The sequence below is a fragment of the Clinocottus analis genome, unplaced genomic scaffold (assembly GCF_023055335.1).
Source record: "Clinocottus analis isolate CAN_PGR_092001 unplaced genomic scaffold, fCliAna1.0.p SCAF_10, whole genome shotgun sequence".
NCBI classification, from domain to species: domain Eukaryota; kingdom Metazoa; phylum Chordata; class Actinopteri; order Perciformes; family Cottidae; genus Clinocottus; species Clinocottus analis.
The window spans coordinates 8,407,449-8,426,960 of NW_027175821.1; the positions used below are offsets into that span (position 1 = coordinate 8,407,449).

The window sequence follows — 19,512 nt, forward strand, 5'->3', positions numbered from 1 at the left end:
ATACACCATGAAGCAAATGGCCCTGGTTGGAGCCAGTGTTTGGTTCGTCTGTTCTAAGCTACTGAACACAGTGGCCCGCTTCGTTAAGAGAACCTGCTTCATATGTATATATAAACAGCTCATTCCTTGGTAAAAACACAATAATTATTATTGCACTAAAGAAAATCAATTTATATTATATTCCATTTCTGTCAAAAGATCCCTCAATGCTACATAGTTTCTTTAACGTTGGTAATAATAATTTCCTTCATTAAGCAAATGAAAGTGGAAAATAAGAAAATTCAGCACTTAAATTGCAAATGAAAGCATCTTCGTTAAAGTAAACATGTTCATTTGGCTGATTAAACACCACACAGGCCTTTACATTTAGACATCACAAATATTTAGTGCTGAAACAATTGCTTTATTAATCGTTAAGTCAATTAACACAAAATTAACTATTTGATTGTTGAATGCCATTTAAAATGTTTGCTGCTTTTCTCAGTTTTATTATTATTTGTTCTTTATCAAAAAGATTTATTGATGAAAATAATTGTTAGCTTCAGCCCTGATTCAGACATTTTCATATACAGTTTCAAGTTTTATAGAGACCCTTGTTGAACAGGCATAAAGGTTTTGCATGTAATAAACGAACTGTGGACAAACAGTAGTTTTTTTAAACTTTAATGTGAAAAATCAAACAGATTGCTAAGATCAATATATATATATATATATATATATATATATATATATATATATATATATATATATATATATATATATATATATATATTGATACAATGTTAATGGCCAGTAGTTCTATTCAGCTGCAATTGTGATTCTTGAACAAAGTTGTTGGAAGCCTGCAGCTCATTCAGCCCATAGGTGACCAAAAAAAAAAAGAAATCTTGCCCTCTGAAGTACTCCTGATCATTGCCTTGTGGTGTATAAAAAGAAAAGACTTCTTACTCTGAAAGTGAAATAAAAAAACAAAAAATACAAAACTTTGGTCTGCTTCCCCTCACTGGCTGCTTCTCAAATTCATTGAAGCCACATAGGGCAGAAGCAATCAGCCGTTTAAAACCGCCAAGAACAAAAAGATTCTACAAACACAGGTTAACCTTGCAACTATTTAAGAAAAATAATATCAACGTCATGAAAATAGGAAAGTTAGCCGAGAACTTGCATTGTGTCAGTCACTTCACTTATATGGAAGCTGAACTTCTGCTCCAAAGGCAAGTCAGCTTTAACCTTCCCAACTCTCATTTTACATTTACAATGAAAACAGAACAAACAGAACAAACACACTGACCTTAAATACAGAGTTAATCCCCCAAAAATTATAATTGGAAAACAACTAGACAAGTCTGAGCGTACTGTGTAACAGCGATAAAGGGCTTCCTTCATCAAAGCGCTGATTAGCCCCTCCCAGTCTAATCCCTCCCCAAATCAAACCTCCACTGCCCCAAAATAACCTACAGTCTATCTTTGTACTCTGCACTCTGCAGCCTGTACTTGTGTATGTAGGTATTTAATGTATACTGTGTGTGTATGTGTACGTTGTGGAGTGGTTGTCAGAGGCTGGTTATTTTGGGATTACACAAAGTGAGGAGCTAAGGGCGTGCTAGTTTAGGTTCATGGGCCTTCAGTGTCCCAACAGCGTCCTTCACTGCATGATAGATGATGTTCTTCACCTGAGACAAGAATAACAAGAAGTCTGTTAAAACAATGGCATGGAGACAGCAACGCCTCACACAGACAAGGGCTTATTTCATTTTGCCACAAACGTGTCAGTAGTGTATGAATTCTATCAGTTTTATATTGATTTTCGTCAATTGATACTTTTAAATTGAATTACTCTAAGCATTTAATCCCTTCTCTTGGCAATCACACTAGCAGATTATAGAGGTTACGTAAACAGAGGTATATGTTTTTAAACATCATTCTGTGGCTAGTTGAATGCATTAGAATGTGACAATACATGAGAAAAGCACACCCACCTGGAGCTTGTCTTCGTGGTTTGTATGAGTAGTGGATAGGTGTCTGAACTCTTGTGTCAGTCTGAAACAGTGTTTTACATGCTCAGGAGACACAAAGTCCTCTGCCACCTTGATACAGCTGTACAAGTTGTGAACCTAGGGGAGGAAGACCATAACATGTACACATAAGTTAATGAAAAAAATAATCAAGTGGCTTCAATGCTCTAAATCAAAGGATATCAAAAGCAAGCTTTCAAGATAGAAGACAAAAATGTCTAACCTGGTGTGGAGCTCCAGCGGGGATAAATACAGCATCTCCTAAGAACTGTACAATGGCCCATCCTTGGACACCATATTCTTCATAGAGCCTACGGCGGAGAACTTGGTCCAGGTACCAGCTCTGGTCGTGAATGGGGTCGTGGTCTGGAGGGTTTTCTTGACCCTGCTCCTCTCCCACCTGACGGACAATCCAATAAGAATCACACTATTGGCTTTGGGTGTTGTTGCTAACCAGCTGATGATAACTTTGGTATAACAAACAAGGATGTAGGGGACAGGATTTAGATAAACATAAATGTATAGACTAGGTTTTTACATTTTTCCTGTATGTAGTCTTAAATTAATGTTGGTTGGGCGGTAAAGAGTTTTTCATGAAAGGAAATGCTTTTTAGAACACATATGCATCTGCTACAGGTCATCGGCAGTGCAGTTTTCATAAAACACATTGTCTTTGTAAAGCTCGAAAGATCCGATGCTATTTTAGACCGAAATCTTCTGCTGGTTGCTGACCTTGCGGAGAAGTTCTCTGATCTTCTCAGCATCCTTGGCAGCGTAGATATGCCAGAGAGCTCCAGGTTTCTCCTTTATCTCGTATACCCTTCTCTTTGTCATTTCATCCACATCACCCTCCTCAATAGTGGTCATGACCTCTGGAAAACCAAGGAGAAACAACACACACACACACACACACACACACACACACACACACACGCACACGCGCACACACACACACACACACACACACACACACACACACACACACACACACACACGCACACACACACACACGGCACCAGAGGATTATCAGCCATGTTTCTACGATGACAATTTTTTCCTGAATTAGGTTTGGATCTGTGGTTAATAAGTTAATATGTTAATTAATAAGACTACTCTCTTGGATTCATTACAGTTTGATGGCTTAACGTGTCATGCCTCAGTGACTGGTACTGTCAAACAAATCTGCATTTCTCATAGAATATTTTTTAAACTGAATTTACGTACATCAATCATACCGTTTGAACAAAAAGGCAAAGATCTGTAGTTCTCAACTGGTGGCTCATTGCTCGTGAGGTTGCAGGTCTATTACAAGTGAACTGTACGTTTGTGGGCCATTAAGTTTTATTCTAAAGTGCACTGATTTTTTCACAACTGCTCTTAAAATACTGTTTGTAGCTGAATCACGTGGGTCACGTGACTCAAACATCACAAGTCATTAATACAGCATTTGGTAAAAGATGAATGTCATAAAAAGGACTAATGTTTCTAGTGCATGGAATAATTCAAATTGTATACATTTTCTTCATTGTGAGTTAAGACAAATGTGAATGTTGTGGCTGGACCAGTTGAGAACCACTGGGGCAAAGAAACAGACAATCACATTTACCCACATATGATTCACAGCGTGAGGTTGACCATAAGGATCAGCTAACTAACAGAAAATATACTGACCTCTCATTAACGGTGCGTAATAATAGGTTATTCAGAAAGATGGTAAGGGATAACTCTTTGCGTCAATGGACTTTTGTCTTTCACTTACTCAAAGCTGTTTTTTTCCTCCAGAATTTCTCATTGCTAACTAACGATGTGTATGCATTTACCTAGGTGGCTAGTGAAGTAACATATTAGAATGTGTCTGTCTGTCTGTGTCTATATAGATCTATATCTATATCGATATATAGATATATATCTATATATATCGATATATAGATATATATCTATATAGATATATAGATATATATCTATATAGATATATAGATCTATATGTATATCTATATAGATATATCTATATCTATATAGATATATCTATATATATATCTATATATCTATATATATCTATATATCTATATATATATATATATATATATATATATATATATATATATATATAGCATTAATTATTGTCTGGTCAGTCACAATTACTCTTTCACAGACAGGGTGATACTTTTGGGTGTGTGCTAGTGTCACTGAGTGAAAGGAAGCCTGCAAGGGAATATGGATGCCAATTCTAAATGCCCTTAATTGGAACATTTCTCCCACCATGTAAGGACCAGAGCACACAGCTCATCAAAAGCAAAGATAATTCCATAAACTAAAGGAAATTACACAATGTTTCACCCGACCCTGAAATCTACAAAGAAGAAATTCAGGATCTCCAAAGAGAAACAGGAATGTCATTGCCATTCATTGAAGTTGTTAATAAAGCCGTTACATAGAAATTACCAAAACATGCCACAGTAGAAACCAACAGATGGGTCCCAGTGCTCTGGCCCCTACAACACAGATAATACCAAAAGGATAGGGTGGAGGAGTGAGGAAGGGGAGTCAAAGGTTAGTCAAAAAGAAGGGCATGCTACTGAAGTGATACAATTGAAAGTCTACAGACCTTTGCGTCCATTGATATCGGCCTCTGAGAAAGAGAAATGTTGCCATCATGTAAAGTATAAAGTGAGACTCACTGAAAGGTGTTTTAAGTACTGTATCCAAGCCAATTAAGCCTGGAGCAACTAAAACAGTAAAAGCACGAAGTTCAGGAAACAGCTGTAACAATAATGTTTAAGAGTGTTCAGGAGTAATCAATGTGATTCATGTTCAGTGTTTGAAAAGAATTCCTTCTTTTATCCTAAAAATGCTATACAATATCTTGGATTTTGTATGAAGTGAAACTAGAGAACAGCACAAGACAAAGAGAGCGGGGGAAAGTGAGTGTTTAACTCCGCTGACCTTGCCCTGGGTCTCCCTCTATTTGGGGGATACCGACATAGACCATGACGTTGACAGCATCAGAGACATCCAGATGGAGATTAGTGGTTCCCACTTTCCTGTCTTCAGAAGAGGTTAAGCCTGAGGAAAAGAAAGACAATGAGGGAGTGAGAGAGAAATGGAAGATGATAGAGAGTGTGAGTGAGTGCGTGTGCATATATATATAATATAAGAAGTGGGAGAAAGAAACAAGAAATATAGCTGAGTTGACAGGGAATAAGCCAATCCTTCTAACCATAGGCGTTGTACATCTTAGGTCCAAGGTCAGGACGGACAAAAAAGTTGGGCAGACGGGCCGCAAGGTTTAAACGACCATCTCTTTTTGTGTACTCGGGCAAAGGGAGGTTATCCATCAGATCGTCGAACCTGGCAAAAGTATGAAAGAATATTGCAACACAACAATAAGATGCACAATTGTGTTTTGTAAAAATAATTATTTTACAAAAATAAAGTAAAAGCAATCTTTCTTAACAGATTAAGACAATTAAAATATACCTCTAAGAAACATGGACAAATTATGGTGGTTATCTCTCATTTAACAAGCTCATGCAAGTACTTGCATGAAGGTACCAATTAAGGTACGAATCATAGATGGCAAAGAAATGCTAATATTAATAGTCTAATAAAGAATACATTTACCCATTGTTGTTTGAGAAATGCCCAAAACTCTATTAATAATAAAAACTGACTCCATATGTTCCTGGTGACTTGTAAATTGTATGATGAAACTTCTGGGAATGAAGTGGGGAGTTTGGTTGGTGAGCAAATGCATGAAAAACATAAAAAGCAACATAATTCTGCATCCCTCACCGTGTGGACATCATGTCTTTGAAGTCTTCACCTGGCGGCCAATCCTTTAATTTCAACACCATAGGCTGGCCCTCATTATCTTGCAGTCGCTCTGCATTCACAGAAAAACACATTAATAATAGGGCTAGGCAAAGTTGAAAAAATGAAACTGATTAATTAATTATGTACGTGCGAACGCACGTACATAAATCACGTTCAAAGTAAAAGCAGTGTCTTTGTCTTTGTCTTTGTCTTTTGCATTTATGGTGTGCGTCTTATTAATTTATTTTCATTTTTGATTGACCTCACGCAGGCCGGACTGGGTGAGCCGTAAGATGCCAATGTCTGAACTACGCTGTCTGGAAGAGATTTTAAGTGCAGAACCTGTGTGCGGCAGTCATAAGCTCCTCCCAATGCAAAAACAATCATGCAGTTAACACATGATCAAATAATTACCACAGTTAAAGGATTGAGAAGTTAACGCATAATGCGTTGACTTGTCAGCCCTATTTAATATTAATATAATTTAAACATTTTATTAGCGCTTTTCAAGGTACTCAAAGACATTAGATGAAAGAAACTCGAGCTAAAATAACAGTGCTTTTTGCACCAATTAATAAATCCAACAACGAAGAATAATCTAAGAAAAGATTGTTTGTATACTCACTAGAGATGATCTCGAAGCCGTCCCAGAAGTCTCGCACCTTCACATCAGAGATGATAGCACAGTTCCTACAGTTGACCAGGTCTACGTCCTGGTCTCCAAACTCCCTACTGAAGGCATCGGGCCGCCACAAATCATTTTTCAGGCGTTTATGTATCCCTGACACCAACACGGGCTGCACACAAAAGGGAAGAGATTAAAAAGACGACTGTTAAGTTTCAACCCTGTGTCTCAAACCGAGATCTTTCTTGTGCAGCGCCATCATGTTGCTGCCACAGATGCCTCAGGGGTTTTACTAATTGTGTTTCTTACTTGTCCCTGCTTCCAGCATTCTCTGAAGATTTTCCAGTTGTTGCTATTGCTGGGATCTTGTAGGCAGAGGAGTCGTCCATCACAGAGCCAGGAATGTGAGGTATGTGGTTCCAAAACACTAAGGCCCATTACTCCGTCTTTGCGGCCGCCCAAAACACCAAGCTCGCTGCCCTCAGGCGCCCCTGTCCGACGGCCTTCTGCCTTCTTGGTCTCCACAACGGAGGCGATGATGTGATCCAGGAAGTTTGGGAGGCTGCTCTTCAGCTTGTCACTCTGACAGAGAAAATAACTTTAATTTCAGGTAAATAATTAAAGTAAAGCCTCGTCTCTTTTTGAAAATGTGTCGTTATTAGTGATGTCATCCTTTGGCATTTTCAAAGTGACTGCTTTATTGCTTCACCAATAACTGACACAAACACAATTCACAATCAATTAATCCAACTGCAATTATGCTTTTCATATAAAATTAGGCATACACGGTGTAAAGTGTGACAATGTAATTGTAGTTTTCTTACAACTGACACATTTTTCAATCAAAAAGTGATCTTGCTGATTGCATTTTTGGTATGAATGTATAAAACTAAATGAACGTACCCCTGTTGAGGTAAATACAGAAGGGAATGGCACCCCACTGTCTCCAGGCCCCTGGGGGAGCTTGCCCGGTCCGGAGTTGAGCAGATCCCGGAGACTGGACCCCTCAGGTTTGGACTGGGTCATACTGGAGCCCAGTAACAGACTGTTAAATAGCTTAGGACTGGAAGCAGACGGCTTTGACAGGGCACTGAGTGAGTCCAGGCCAAAGGGAGGCCGGCTGTCTCGATTCATCATGGAGCGAAGTGAACCAGATTCTGGAAGAAGATGGTAAAAGGATAGTGAGGTGACTTCAACTTTAATATGGATTTAGACGTTTTCCATGCACTCAGACTACACTGACTCAGCATTTCCTCTTTCCTACTTACCCTTGGTGTCATCCTTGGCTTTCTGTGTGGCCAAATCTGCCAGCCAGTGCAGAGCAGAGCTGTTGCCCTCGCCTGATGAGCGGGACTCCTTGGCAGAGGACTGGGTGAGGTTACAGGGGGAGGATGTACCACTGGTTGAGTTACTGACACTGCCTACACTTTCTCCTCCCCCACTGTCTGATGGCGCTGCGGTTTGCGTAGTCTCTGTTTTGATGGCTGATGTTTCTCCCTCTGATTTCAGGGTGAAGCCAACACCAGAAGCTGCACTTGCGAGGATTCCACTACTACCTGTTGTAGACTGCTGAGACAAGCACAACCAGACATTAGAGCCTTCAAGTTGAACACTTTGCACAATACAGATATGGAGAACAAAAGAAAATATGACGAGGCACAACAGTACCTGTGAAATCCCATTGGGGGCACTAGGGCGTACTAGAGGCTTAGTGTGTCGACTGGTGCAGGGACAATTGGCCTTAATACCCCACTTGCCTCTTGCTGAGTGCACCATGTCACCTATGTTGTAAAGAGCTAAAGGAAGAAAGGCAAAAACAACAATAATTACAACTCTTATTGTTCCAATACAAAATTATATATTGAATTACTTCATGCTTGTGATGGAGATTGATTTAGTTAAGACACATTACCTGTCCCAGGTATAATCTGCGTAGGCATAAGGTTCTGTGGCTCGTGAGGTTGGCCTTTGGCACACTTCAACCAGGAGAAAACCTCATCCTCCGGACCTTCATCTACATCTGAAGGGAAGAACATAATAACCATCTCACTCAACTTCAAAAGATCTAACAAAGTAATATCCCTGTCATCGCTTGTTTGTATTTTGATAAAAGATATGCAATGAAATAAACAAGTTAGGTTAGCACAGTAACACAGCAGTGAACTGGTAACAACTCTAAAAGCTCCCTAAATGTCATTCCGTTTTGACTCACCCTCCCTTGGCCTGTTCCTGCGGAGCCGATAGCAGTCCAGACACACTCCAAAGCCACACTTGCGACACACCCAATGAATGTTGAACAGGGTGGTCTCACACACGTCACACATTTCTCTGACACCTCGCACAGCACGTTTCCACGCTACTTTCTCTGCAGGACAGACCAAAGAAAAAATAGGATTATAATACAATAGACTCTTTTGACAGGGTGAGTCTTGTAGGACAAGCTAAAACATTAAAAGTGAATAAAATCCTGTTCTTATACTCACGGTGAGGTTCCACCATCATCATGGCCTCCTTTTCAGACATGACCAATTGACAGAACTGGTCTCCCACATTGGCCAGGATGTACTTGGATGTATCAAGGTCAAGGCCCTCTAGGACAGCTGGTGCAGGTAGCCACAGACCCATGGCCATGGAATCGCTCTGCTGAGGACTCAGGAAGCCCTCCACACGCAGTATGCCTTTACGAGTGAAAGCCAACCTGGTCATGGGAAGAGAAATCGGAAAAAAGGAGTTAATTCCGTAACACATCATTGCTTGATTGATGATTGCTTCCTCTATTCGGATAACTCTCTAAGACTTCCTCCCAGAAGCTCAAACACACAAAGCAAGACATTGAGCAGCACAAGCATATAAACGTGTACCTTCTGAAGTGGAAGAACCGACAGGACACATTTGGGTCGTGATCATCATCACTATCTTCGCCTGTAGTACGATATTTACGGTAGCGCTCCAGGCGGCACTCGCGGCACTTGTGTAAGTGAGGGGCCACATTGATGCAGGAGCCATCCTGGAGAAAGGACTCACCAGACTGCTTCAGACGACGCACTTTGCTCTGGTCTTTTAGTACAGACTGGCCCACTGGAGGAAAAAAAATAGTATTAATTACATTTTTTAGTTTGTCACCACAAACGAGAAAGAGTGGACAAGGCTTACCTTTGAAAGGCTTGTTACGTGGTCGGCCTTTAGGAGCTCCTTGGATTTTAGTTTTCTGCAACATTGCCCCATCCTTGGAAGGGTGGAGTGGTCCTCCTGGGATTTGTCCTTTCTCAGGGCCCTCTTCATTCTCACTTAGGTCTGACAGGTCACTGTTGCTGCTGGAGTCAGAGTCCCGTTTTGACGATTGGCCTCTATCCTCCAGGGTAAACTTCTGAGACTGGCTCTGATCAAAGGACACAGGGACCTCTTCCATTCCATCAGGGCCAGTGCTTCCAAACATGGGACAGCCTGAGGTGGATGTAGGCATCTCCCCAGCCTCTAACTCCTCCTTTATCACAGTCTCTTCACTCTGTGACCTCTGTGATGGGATCGGTGCTGGAGAGGAGGAAGAGCTGGGTGAAGCAGCTTCTGAGAGCACTGGGAAAGAGGAAGACAGAATCCCCTTAGGTGGCTCTGCCATAGTGAAAAGGTTTGGCTTGCTGTCTGAGGCATGGCCAAGGGTCTGTGGCTCAGCCCCAGTGAGGCCAGCAAAGGAGGTGTGGGAGGTTTTGTCTCCATATGCCAGAAATGGATTAGCAGGCTCTTTGGAGGCCTGCAGAAACAGGTTCTGGTGGCTATCTGAAGTAGTAAAACCAGATTGCAGCCCTAAGCCTCCCACAGAAGTCCCATTATTACTGCTCTTCTTAGAAGTACTTATAGGAGCTCCAGCAGCCCCAGTCAGACAACCAACATTTAGACCAGAACCTCTTCCCCCTGCTGAGCCACACATGCCCTGGAAGGCCAATGACGATTTGTTGAGCACACCATTTCCTGATAAATGGGTCTCAGGCACTTTGGGCTGCTCAGGCTTTTTGAGCCCTTCAGTGGAGGTTGCAGGCTTGAAAAGGCTTGGGGGCTCTTTACTCAAGCTTTCAGACACTGTGGTGAAGTAATTGGTGTCCTTGGACTGGGTCGGACCAGCAGCTAGACTTGGGCTGGATCCAGAATTCTGGGTCATGCACTGGAAAAACAAGTTTTGGTCTTGTTGGGATTGAGCCTCATTCTTTGCTCCGCCAAAGCCGAAGCCAAAAGGCCTGGGAGTGTCCTGGGAGGCCGTCGTAGTGGTATGAGCTCCATTTGTTTGAGAGGTAATGTCTCCAAATACAGAAGCAGTGGGCACAGTCGGGGGCAAACAAAAGCCCGATGCAGTTTTGGAGCCCTGGGAAAGAAAACAATGTGGTACAGTAACATTGTATTAATAATAGAAACAAAACTGTGATGACTTGCAAAGGCATCATACAACGGTATTGATCATATGGATTGTCTTACCTCAGTCTGGCTTCCCCAGGTGGGGGCTTTAGGACTAAAGCCCACAGGGGCAGAAAGTGCCACACTCGGGCCGCTGTCATGTGACCAAGAAATGGTGACAGGCCCCGGGGAAACAAGAGCAGCTGTTTTGGAATAAGCTGATTGGGAGGCCTCTTCTCGATCTGGCTGGGGGGATGGAGAGGCCTTCGGGGCTGGAGCTCCAGGGACTAGGCTCGGCATCTGGCCTAGCGATGGGAAAGATGTAGTGGAGAAGGGAGAGGGGGCTGGTTTGAGGGGGGGAGGGGTGGGGGTGTGAGTAACTGCAGTGGTGGAATCTGGTGCTCCTTGTGTGGAGATTGAGCGCCCATTTTCTTTAACATGTGCAGGATGACGAGGAGTAGCGTTCAATTGGTCCATCTGGAGTAAGGAGTTGGTGTTTGGGGATGACACTCTGCCCTGAGCAAAGGTTCCTTCTGAAGAGCTTCCATTTTTGGTTGTACTGCTGACTCTTTCTGCAGAGTCTCCCCCCCAGATACCCATCCCGTCGGCTAGAATTTTGTTGGAATCGCCACAGTTTTGCCCGTCGGCTACCGCATCTACTGCTCCTTTAAAACGTTTCAAGTTCAAGTCATCGTCACCACCTTCAGAAGCAGTCCTACGTCTGCGTCCACCGTCGCCTTTCATTGTTTCACTGTCCTTCCTTCGGCGCCCATTCTTACCAAGCTAAAAGGGTAGTACAAGAAGCAATTCTGTTAAAATGTAAAAATACAAATCCCAAAGATGAAAATATACAACTTAGTATTAAAAGGTAATTTATTTATAGGGAATAAATACAGGTAATATTCAGTGCAACCATTACAGAAAGATAATACGACAATCTTACCTCCTCTGCCAGCATGACATGTATCACACGAGGATCTACCGTCTGATTTTCGCCCTACAGCAAAGAAAGATGGTATTTAAGCGCAATTCTTTCACACCATAACCGGGGCTACAGCCAATCCACCTGTAGATCGACTTTATTCTGAATTTTTAGTTAAACTCGTGACATTTTCACATTCAAGAAAACATTTTTTTTTTTAAATTGTATCACAGTTCTCATTTGTTTCGGTATTTAGATCGTTAACTATCTGACACAATTTGCCTCCTAATTCAACATATAACATAAGCTTTTGTTTTTACCTTATCTGTGGTAATCTCCATAATGTGTGAGATAGGGTCGTGCTGTGAGACCAGTCCTAAAGCCCAGCATTCCTCAAACTCTGGCTGGTACACACGAACCCTGCGTCCTTGAATAGTGTATGAACCTACGGGTAGGAACAGGGAGAAAAGCTGGAGAGTTACATTCTGGCAAATTTTAATAAAACACCTGAAATAAGTCAACAATACCACAGACTTGAAGATTATAAAGGCTTGAAAGTTTCTCAATCTAGCAAGTTGCTGCTGCAACACCAGATGACCATTATACTCTGAGCAGATTATCTGTTATTAAGCTAATAAAATAATTAGTGATCTTTGCTACACTTTGTTTCATCAACATGTTTTGCATCAGAAACTCTGACTTACAGTCACTGTTGTTAGTCCATCTGTATCAAACTGTGAGTGCTCAACATCACTTTATGACAAATGTCAAGTTTAAGCATTTCAAATTAACATTATTTCCAAGTCCAGAAAACAAAATGAAAAAAGGGTCTTACCCTTCCTGAAGATTTCCTGAAGTTCAAAGTCAGTGCGCCAGCTGGAAATGGCAGTCTGCAGTGAGGGCTGCTCCAACATCAAAGGGTGTCTTATGTCTTTATCAACCTGAATAAGGATACAACAACACAACAATACTGTAAAACATCACACTAGAATATTACAGGAAAGAACACCAGCGCTGTAACTCAGTTGATGCTGTTTTTCCTTTTATTATTGCAAAGTGTGTTTACTATTATTATTTTAAAAATAAATCTCCTGCCTAAGAAAGTTTGAATTATATCCTAAATAATCCTGTTACTATAACAAGATTTTATCCGTCATCAAACTGTTTATAAACTAATAGTTTCAGCACTTAACACTACTTAAAATGTTTCACAGTGTAATACAAAAGTACATACCTCGAACCTCTGGACAGTTTTGTTATCAGGTAGGAACTCAAAACTCTTGTTTCCAAAATACTCCACAGGAACTAATGATCCTAAACCCACTCTGTCCACCAAGGAGCGGTAAACCTGATGAAAGAGTAAATAAATGATTTGAAAAATACTTGTTATTTGTATTAAATTCAACAGGTCAAAATAATGCAGATAACTGTATTTTTGAGGCTACGTTTACACCAAAGCTCCTCATGTCTTGAACTTTTTCTTCATCTTATAGTGAGTCATATCAGATTCCTGTGTTTCCAGCCATAATATCCACATGAACATACTAGCAGAGCCAAAAGTCTGTCTGCACTGGGCTCAAATAAGTCAAAAACAACCCTTCAAGCTGAAGGGTAAATTGGAGCGTGACTATGGGTTTTGCCAAAGTCTATGTGGGGAAGGTGGACCTGGGCAGTGAAAGGCATCTGTAGCTGACATCAGGGTTTAGTCAAAAGTGCAAATTTAATTTCCAAATGCATCTCACTTGAAGCTAGATGAAATTCATATCAGCCATATGCTATACAAGATTACACATACACACTATAAATCTAACCTGTGCATTCTAGTTTGATATCATAACCGACAAACCTTTCCTGCATCAACTTTTTGAAAAGTGTGAAAATGTTACTTAAAATTAGTAATAGGAAGGAATTCTCAATCCAAAAAATATTATTATTAAAATCTGCAAAACAGGACTTAGCATTTGGTTGGCCTTGTCTTGAAGCTTATTCCGCACTTCAACGGTCAACCCAGATTGTTTCAAGGCTCGACTCACCAAAGCAGGCCAGGCTGTGGATGACGCCGTTGCTCCTGCAGTACCGGTACTCCCATCACTCCGACTGGCCCAAACAATAGAGTCTTCCACCAGCACGGCTTTCACCCCCTTGTCAAACACCTGCACCCAAGAACAGCGCTGCAAAGTATTCTCAAACTCCACAAATACCTGCAGATAGAAAAACAGAAAAAAGCAGAACATAAACACAAGGACTGTAAAGTCATATAGGACTACTTCCTCTGTAACTGCAACTACGGCAAATCAAATCAATTTAATATAAAATGCAGTATACAATGAAAATAGTGGAAATACGTTAAAATAACATAACAGAATTACTGCAAATGGACTGGCAAGCTATAATCTACCTGCGGCAACAGTCAACAGTGCCGTTTTTTTAATTACAGTATGACATAATCTGGTTACATCTACAGCAAGTTTGTATGTGTCACTGGTAAAATGATAATATGATTGAATCCAACTTTGTCTTGAGCACATTTAATGCAAATCAAAGTGGTCCATTTTCTAATAAAGCAAGAGTAACACACTCCATTTTGCATTGAACTAGGATGTGACTCACACGAAGAGACCACTTGGAAGGACCACACGAGGAGTCCCTGTCAATCATTAGTTACCTAGCTACTTTGGTTTAAAATAAAAAGTTGATGATAAACTTGAAATATAAGACACAGCCTTTAAACATGGCCACATTTGATTGATGGTGTCAAAACAGCCCATTAGTCGACTTTCGTTGATTGAAAGTGTATCAAAGCATATCTATTCAATGTGTAATCTGCTGTAGTATTTTATATTATTACATGCTTCCATATCCAGAATTTTTAGATAATTATCACGGCTTGTATATGAGGCTGACCCAATTAGCACCTGTATTCCAGTTTGCGAGAAAATGATACGCACCAGAGAATCTCTCCTCGAGTGGATTGGAATTAGTCAGTTACTTACAGATGTCTGAGTTGATGGTATTATTGACTATTAATTTATCCAGAGTAATTTCAGTGAGTATGGCTGTCCTTTGAATCAATTTACTCTGACAGACACACCAGTGAGATGCAAAGAACTACCACAAACATATTGGCACCGAGGAGCCCCCATGGAGCAGTTGTGAGTTAAAGGGTGCGTTCCCACGACAGTGCCCCTGTGAGAAAAACGCAGCCCTCTTATTCATTTGAATGGAGCCGGTTCATTGGTGCAACTGGGATGCCAGCAGACCAAGCTCTGTCTAAACAACGTAAGTTTGTCCGGCAAAAAAAAAGTTAAATCTGGTTAACCTTCGGCTGCAATGCATAATCCCAGCAGACGCTGCATTGGCCATTCTGTCTGTGATTATTACAAACCTCTCAGCAGTGTTGTCTGATACATCTTAACCCAGTAATATATTCCTCAAACTTGACTTCGTGGATTTTGTTTTTTTATGCTTTCACTGTCACAAATAACTCGCCCCAACAAATGTAGACCCCTAGACTATTTTAACGCAGTACTCAAGTCTGAACCCCTCAATTAACACAATTGAACTGGTACAAAAAGTCACAAAGTAAACTTGACAACAGCTGGGCTACCTATTCTCATGAAGTGTGTGTGATTTGTATTGTTGACTTTCATCACACTAACTAAAGACACCATAACACCTCCTAGTTGTTACGGTTGTTAAGTCCACAGCAGAGGTTTAATGTTTTGTCGACTCTTTAATTGAAATAAAAACACCACAGACACATCCAAGCTTATGACAAACAGCTACAGAGCAAGCTGTGAGAGACCAAGTGGTCTTTTATCACTCTGCCTGACACCCCCTGTTGCTGCTTGGAGTCAAATCCGATTTAATAAAATTCTGGCTGGCAATGTTATGAGCGAGAAAGAAAAGTTGAATTCAAACTGAAACTTAAATTAAATTGGTACTTATGTTGTTGAAGTTAGCTCTGCAGGCATCTGCAGGCATCGAGTTAGTAGGTTTGCACAGATAACATCAAGCCAACTGCTTTATGTTCAGGTACTCGTGTGCTCCTTCCCTTCATTGTACAAGATAATTCTCTCAACACTTGTCGTGAGCATAAGTTTTAGGACACAACTAGTCCATTCAAAATGACCGGTCCCTGGTCAAAACAAATCAAACAGCCCATCGATGAATGCCTTTGGCTGATTACTGGAAGTAGTTGGTGATAGATTTTGAAGAAAAGGAGGGGTAATGCTGCGTTCACACCAAAATCTATTCAGGCCACATTATATGCATGATGTCATTCGTGCTGCCCAGCGTAAATTCAAGTTGTTCGGAACAAGTGGCATCTGTACATTGACTTTGCATTAGAAACATTCACGCCGCTTTTGGTGTGAACGCAGCAATAAAGTTAACCAATAAATGGAGATTTACATTTTTAGCTTTCAGCGTTAATATTCAACAATAAATACCTGTAGCTTTCCATTAGATATGACAGGAAATGTCTACATATGTCGAGACTAGTGAAGAGACCAACAATCAAACACCTCAAAGAGGTTATAAAGTGTGACAGTCAAGTGGTGCAGAAGTATTGTGCTTTTATATTTATGTCTACATTAATTGGGTGACAACCAGATAGGTATAGAAGGGGACATAGAGGTAGAGTTGGGTGATACAGAATCTGATTACGGGTGGTGCGATATTTTCTTGCACAGTATTCCACAGTACAAATTCTGATGATACGTATTGTGAACCTGAAAATCCTGCCACAACTAAATCATATTCAAGAGGAGGAATAATACAAAATTGAGAACTGCATATTTTATTTTTAAACATTTTTGACACAGTAGTCATATCTGTGCCTCAATTAGTGTCACTGTGTGCCGATCTGCATCTGTTCAACTTACTAAACATCTGGAGCAGGACTTAGAGCAAGGAGCAAAAATACACCTTGTTTACATACTCGGCTGTAAAGGACGTCTTCTTGTTTTCATTTAAGACATTTGGTTTGTATTTTATGGCATCGACGTTCAGGCTTTTTTACTTTTACGTGCATCTGGACCGGCTGGTTAAATTTGTATTATTCATTTTTTTCATAACTATCACTAAGTAACTGACTGAGGGATGAACCACCGGTCAAAGTAAGTGATAAAGGTTAAACCGTTGCCTGTTGCGTTTTTAAAATGGCTTTGCGCGACAGTGGTGCCCCGGCTTTTCCAACAGCCGGACGCAATCCTGCAAGTAGTGATGATGAGCGGCCAGGGAGAGGCATTTCTCTTAAATGGAGGGGAAAACATGTAGGTTTATTGTGTCATTAATCGTTGATGAGATAACATTGCCACAGAAAAAACATTATACCCGTTATCACCTGATGGCTGCTCTGCTGTCTTTTATTGTTTTTTACAGCATAATATTTTGTGTACCACTATTTAGAACCTTGTAAATGTATTTTATTGTATTCATTGTTTGATTTGGATTACATTGATAACCTGTATTGACATTGAGCCTAAACATATGTAAACATGATTTTGGTCCATATTGCCCAGCACTACACTAAGCTGTATTCAAAACATATGTAAATTATTTCTGCCAAGAATCTGCACTGCCATCTTCTTCACAGACCACTGAATTGAACCTCCCAACAAAGCCTCTTTTAAACTGTAATCAGCTACCAATTTATTTAATTTTTCCTAGACATGCAAGTTGTCATGGTTGTTATTTGTCATGCTCATGTAACATCAGAAAAGTAGCATTTGGCCTAAGTGGTTGAGATCAATACACATGTCTGTAGAGTTGTGGGAATTTGAAGTACATTGAAGCAGAACACCTGCCCCAATTAATGTTTACTTCATAAGTACATCTAATTTCTCCAGTTTTTGTTATTGGACAGTTCAGAAGAGAAAGACAATCTTGTTTCCCAAAAGATAAACCTTTTTAGACCTTTTTATTTCATAGAGTAGATCTCAGTTTAATAGTTTTTGTTTGAGACAAATAAAAATGGTACTTTTGCAACAACCGAAAGGACCATCACTGATTATTTACGATGGAAAAAAATGTTTATTTTTAATTTGTTTAATAATCAAAAGATAAATTACATTAATGTAATTGTCACTCGACATTATTTCAAACTATGTGATTTGTAATCCAATAAACCTAGGTTTTGATGTATCACAATGTTATTATATGCACACTTTATCCCTTAAAGTAATGTACAAATAAAGTGTTTGTATTAAATTAATCAAACATTTTTTATAAAATTACTTGGTAATTGCTTACTATTGTAATACTGTCATGTAAATCGTCAATTTTGAGCTTAACGTTAAGTCCACACCACCACCCAACATTTACACACCTCACACAAATGTCACTCAGGAGTTTATCAACCCTGCAAAATGTTAACTAAACAGCATGGGAGGATTAACATAATTAATTGAAGATGCTATTATATATCACACACACACACACACACACACACATGTGCGTTGAACTAAACATGTAATAATCTGAACCCCACAGTGAAGTCAGAGGGATTCCTTGTTCACCCTCGTATGAACTTGTGGGGCCTTTAACTAAACTAACGTTGGAAGGAAACTGACAAGCTGACGCCGTTATTCAACCAGCGATTGGTTTCAATATTGTATACAACTTGTTATCTCCGTCGCATCTGTGCTTTAAACCGTAATGCTACGAAGTTACAAGTATCTTTGGTAGAGCTTAATGTCATTCGTTAACAAGAGAAAAAAAGCGAACAAAGCAAAGGCCAGATAATCCCCGGTCTCGAGTTTAGCCACGACCGCAACTTGTAACGTTAGCTAACTAATCTATGCGCGAGCTCACGTTAACAGGCAACAAACGCACCACTGTTGACGGTTGAGCCGGCGTTAACTAGTGTTAAAGCCCGATTTAAGAGGTGGTCTACACGCCATACACATCACGCGTGTGTTTTTATCCAGGCAGAGTGCTCTCTCGTATGTAAACACTGACCGTCAGCCCCGCAGCAGCAGCGGGTGTTGTTGTCGCCTCTACCCCGCTAACCTCCGGGACCTGCAGGCCGATGACGCTCACTGCCCGCACCGTCCCCCGGAGCCAGTCCCGGGTCCACGCAGCCGGCTCCGGCTCCGGTCCATTCGCAGACCTGCCGTCGTCGAGGAGCAAAAGCAGACGCTTTCCTATCAGTTCAAGGGAAACCTCCATGGCTTGCTAGCTACCGTCAGTGAGCCACCATGAACGGATAACTTCTCCGCTCGGGAACTCAAGAAGCGATGGAAGACGAGCAGAAAACAGCTGCGGCGACTTTCTACTAAACGTGAGCGAGAGACAGAGAGCCCGTTACAAACGTTGCATGGGGGGAACGCTGCAGCGGACCAAGTCACGCCGGGAATTCACTCAATCGAGATGTTATTGTCCTCGGTGCTAACGCGACTATCCTGCTCTGTCCGCCATTGAGCCCTGCAACAATCAAACGCACTCCTCGTCGACAGGCAGCACTGCGGAGACAGAAAGCAGGCGCATTGAAACAGCGCCCTCTGGTGACCGGCTTGGGAATCACGTCAGGGTGACGTTGTGCCCTGTGTTGAGTTTCAAGATGTCCCGCAGTGGTAGAGTTGCTAATACAAAGGTAAATCACTCATTAAATCATCTGTTGTTTATATTAGAGCCGAACAAGTAGCATTCTGGATTTTTGAGGCGTTAACCAATATTTACTTTGACTTGTTACAAAAATAACAGACACATGACTAACTCCACTTTATTTGTTAAATATTTTTCTAAGCCTT

General features: G+C 40.9%; 1 protein-coding gene across 3 annotated transcripts; it reads right to left on the reverse strand.

Moving 5' to 3' along the window:
- Positions 1-1,095: 1,095 nt before the first annotated feature.
- kdm3b (lysine (K)-specific demethylase 3B) lies at positions 1,096-19,207 on the reverse strand. 3 transcript variants are annotated; one of them, XM_068585944.1, is made up of 25 exons: positions 18,722-19,207; positions 13,792-13,959; positions 12,993-13,106; positions 12,594-12,699; positions 12,079-12,203; positions 11,780-11,833; positions 10,918-11,619; positions 9,607-10,807; positions 9,315-9,531; positions 8,937-9,151; positions 8,666-8,818; positions 8,366-8,473; positions 8,122-8,249; positions 7,722-8,022; positions 7,357-7,610; positions 6,763-7,035; positions 6,454-6,625; positions 5,808-5,898; positions 5,233-5,363; positions 4,959-5,078; positions 4,621-4,644; positions 2,748-2,887; positions 2,239-2,415; positions 1,980-2,114; positions 1,096-1,673 (listed from the first exon to the last, which is right to left on the reverse strand). In XM_068585944.1, the coding sequence occupies exons 1-25, from the start codon at positions 18,929-18,931 to the stop codon at positions 1,593-1,595; spliced, it is 5,400 nt and encodes a 1,799-aa protein (XP_068442045.1). In that variant the 5' UTR covers positions 18,932-19,207; the 3' UTR covers positions 1,096-1,592. The 3 variants fall into 3 exon arrangements, with proteins under 3 accessions (XP_068442045.1, XP_068442046.1, XP_068442047.1); XM_068585945.1 differs by having other exon boundaries at positions 7,722-8,019; positions 18,722-19,206; XM_068585946.1 differs by lacking the exon at positions 4,621-4,644.
- Positions 19,208-19,512: the final 305 nt, after the last annotated feature.